Source organism: Cibotium barometz, chromosome 59 (assembly GCF_041138505.1).
Source record: "Cibotium barometz isolate CiBa-2024 chromosome 59, ASM4113850v1, whole genome shotgun sequence".
Classification (NCBI taxonomy): Eukaryota; Viridiplantae; Streptophyta; class Polypodiopsida; order Cyatheales; family Cibotiaceae; genus Cibotium; species Cibotium barometz.
The window spans coordinates 14,572,071-14,575,751 of NC_141104.1; the positions used below are offsets into that span (position 1 = coordinate 14,572,071).

The window sequence follows — 3,681 nt, forward strand, 5'->3', positions numbered from 1 at the left end:
TCTCTCTCTCTCTCTTTTCTAGTGCCATTGAACTTGGGTTAAAAAAGAGTAGGAGCATAAAAAGAGTGAAATTTATTAAAAAGGAAAAAAATGCAAAGAAAAACCACCCTTGAAATAACAATAAAGAGGTTAATACACAATTATAACCGGTTATTCTACACTTATTTACCATAAATCTACCAAACTAGCATTTGAAAATATTATCTCAGTATTAGAATCAAATTAGCCTCACTTTTCAAAGTAGGCAAACAATCATGCCCTAGATGTTAAACAAATACGCTTTATTTTTAAATTGAAAATGTGCACCTATAGCCCCCACTACTAAATCTAAACTAGCTTTCCCTTAAAAAAAACCTTCCCAAATAATGAAGTCCAGTTGGACTCTTCAAAAATACGTCAAATCATTACTAAATCCAACTAGCTTCTAAAGGATTATGAAAATTAAACTAGCTCCAAAGTTGTAGCTAATTGGGCCACTCAATTTCAAAGCTTTCCTTATATCGTTGAATAAATCCAACTAGCTTCTAAAGGATTATCAAAATCAAACTAGCTCCAAAAGGTGTAGCTAACTAGGCCACTCAATTTCAAAGTTTTCCTTATATTATTTGTAATGGTTTCCAAGAAGAAGTTAATTTACTGGCAAACCCATCCAATTGGATAAGAAAAGCACACAAACCATGACAAGAAAGCCATGCAAAAGGACCTATATATGATTATTGTTTACTTTATGCTTGTTACACACACCACAACCTCAATAGCTATGGCAATTTGGGTTGGACAAGAAAGGTGCGTCAGGACTAACTCGATTAGATGGATTAGAGAGGTGTGTTAAATGGCTAACCTTTGATGCCACACCTCTCCCAAGCCCACAAGGGACCCAACTTAACCACCCGCCGCTATCGATTTGTTCAATGTGTAACCAACCTAACCAACCGTCACCATTTACAAGCTCCATGTATGACCAACCTCACTTGCCGTCATCATTTACAGGCTCCATATGAAACCAACCTCCAACTGAAGGTAGAAACTTTAAGTAGTAAAATTCATGGCAACAAGAAAAGAATGACTTTCTATAAAATACCTTTAGATTCAAGTGCATTAAACCAATGGGGTGAGAAGAGGTAAGCAAAGTTGCCTTAGGGGGTTTACAAACTTTAGGGTGAAACCAAGAAACTTTCCATGAAAATAGGGTCGTGAAAAGATGGATGGGAAGATTCTTTAATCACACTGTTTGGCGGGGAGATATCAAGGGAAAAAAAAAAACTTTTCGATGAAATAGGGTGGCAAGAAGATGGATGGGAAGATTCCTTGTGCACAAGGTTTATGAGCTTGGGTGGGGGAGATCTCCAAAAATAGGAGGTTTATGAGCTTGGGTGGGGGAGATCTCAAAAAATCTAGGTTCCCTCCCTTTTTCAAAGGATTTCACCGAGACGTGTGTAAACCCCTTATATTCTGGTGCAAGTTCTAATTATGACACCTAATGTACACTGTCACTCTCACACACACACACACACACACGTGCTCTCTCTCTCTCTCTCTCTCTCTCTCTCTCAAAGAGTTAGGGGCATAAAAAGAAAGCAATTGCGAGCACGGCTATAGTGGAGTGGTTAAAGCGGACGAGGTCCCAGCCAATGGTGCGGATTGAATCCGCGCTCTCTACGGTGTTGCGCATCTATGTAACCGGAGTTGGGTGTGTGAGTAGTGTATATAAAAACGGGTGATTCTTGCCAAACTTTTATTAAAAAAAAGAGAGCAATTTGTGACAAATATTTTGGAAAAAATAAAAGTAAAAAAACCCACGCTTGCAAAACCAATAGAGGTACGTACACAACTGCATCTACAGTGATTAACCGGCCAAGCTTGTACTGAGCCTGCCACAAATGGCAGGCCAGAAGGTGGGGAAGCGGCCATGGCTGGGACCTTGGTCTCCTTTACTGTGGTGATGGGAAAGGTTTCTGCCATTGAAGACATTCCAATCCGCAGAGAGGTAAGATGAGCTAGGGCTAGTGTGTTGCAAGATGAGCTTCAAAGGAGCCCCTGACGGGTGAGGGGGCAGTATCCCTTGATTGTCAAAGAGGGTGTTTCTATGCAGCATGCTCTCTTCAATGGAAATCCCCCCTTCTTCTACTTCTCCTTCCATGTTGGTGCTTTGCCTTTGAGATGTTGTTGCCCTCCTCTCTATCTCCAAGAGATGGGCTAGAGATGGTGACATGCCTATTGACTCTGGCTGTGATCCCCCTCCACAGCCCAACAGTGGGCACCACGAGCAGCTCCGCGCCGCCGCCGCCGCCGCTCCGCCGCCCGTGCTCTTCCTTCTTGTCCTCTCTGCTTCCAACAGTTGATCTGCTGCTGCCACTGCATGATTGTGCCCAGTTTGTGAATTTGAATGAATGCCAATCAGGCTGCCCAATGTTGTGCTTTTCTCAGGAAAGAAGGACCCTGTTGACTGCACCATAACACAGCAAAATCTGTATTCATTTTTTAAAAAAAATCAACTCAGGATAATGCAAGGCTTAAACTATGTGGCAAAGATTAAATCAGCCTACTAATACTTATATGTTAATAACACAGAATTACATGAATAAAAAATGATGCTAACTTTACCAATGATCCCATACTAATCAGTACCAATTATCCTTAATCAGCCCAAAAATTTGATCATAAACAAGACAAATAATCACTGATAGGCCACATATTACTTTCTGTACATTGTTTGCAATAAATGACTACATTTTTTTGGGGGAGGTACTACTATTTCTAATCCAAGCCAGCAAACCATAAAAAGTAAGCATTAACGGCCATAATCAAGCATCGAACAACAGTAGTAAAGGAGGATTAGTGACCATAATCAAGCTTCAAACACACTAAATTAAGGTTAATCAAAAGGAGGATTACCTCGGTGTCTAGATCAGAGGAGGACTCAGAGGTGATGGAAGGTGTGGAGACGAACAAAGACGCAGCATCAGAGAACCGGAGATGGTGCTCGAATGGTCTTACTCTAGGCTGCAAGCCTAGAGGCCAACCGTTGGATCGTTGATCGGGAGCGGAATGCGGACCGTTGGATCGTCCATCGCCCACCACACCGTGACGGCGATCAGGGGTCATGGTGGAGATAGATGGGGGAGGGATGAGCGGCGAAACAGATTTTAAGAGGGGGGGCGAATTTCTTTTAAAGTAAAGAAAAATGGGTCATAAATAGGGGGAAAAGATTTGATTGGGGGAAGGGGTTGCGCATGAGTACGCGGTCTGAGGGGATTGGGAAGAAGACAGAGAGATGGAAGGAATGGCAGCAGAGAGCAGTAATACTACTAGTACTACAGGAATGTGATGAAAAATGGTGTCCACTGTGGCAGTACAAAGAAGAAGAAGAAGAAGAGAGGGGGTGGTGTAAGAGAGAGAGAGAGAGAGGAGAGAGAGTGGGGTGTGTGTGTGTGTGTGTGTGTGTGAGAGAGTGAGAGAGAGAGAGAGAGAGAAAAGGGGCCTCCAGGGTGGCAAGCGCCCATACAAAGAAATACCACCCCTTTTGTTGCCCCTTCACGCAACCCCCCACACAACCCTACAAACATAGGCCCAACACACACACACACACACACACACACACCCAACACTGTGGCTGACGCCCACCCCTTTTTGAGTAGTGCCCCTGCTGGCGTGGAAGATGCCCCATTTCCTCCTCCTCCT

General features: G+C 43.2%; 1 protein-coding gene across 1 annotated transcript; it reads right to left on the reverse strand.

Moving 5' to 3' along the window:
- Positions 1-1,769: 1,769 nt before the first annotated feature.
- Positions 1,770-3,330, reverse strand: LOC147605511 (uncharacterized). The gene is made up of 2 exons (XM_086793543.1): positions 2,896-3,330; positions 1,770-2,446 (listed from the first exon to the last, which is right to left on the reverse strand). The coding sequence occupies exons 1-2, from the start codon at positions 3,103-3,105 to the stop codon at positions 1,847-1,849; spliced, it is 810 nt and encodes a 269-aa protein (XP_086649669.1). The 5' UTR covers positions 3,106-3,330; the 3' UTR covers positions 1,770-1,846.
- Positions 3,331-3,681: the final 351 nt, after the last annotated feature.

Bases quoted from the DNA above. Each gene is read 5' to 3' on its own strand.
- LOC147605511 (XM_086793543.1), bottom strand. From the start codon at position 3,105: ATGACCCCTGATCGCCGTCACGGTGTGGTGGGCGATGGACGATCCAAC. The intron at 2,447-2,895 runs GTAATCCTCCTT...GTTATGGTGCAG, and splicing joins CCTCTGATCTAGACACCGAG to TCAACAGGGTCCTTCTTTCC.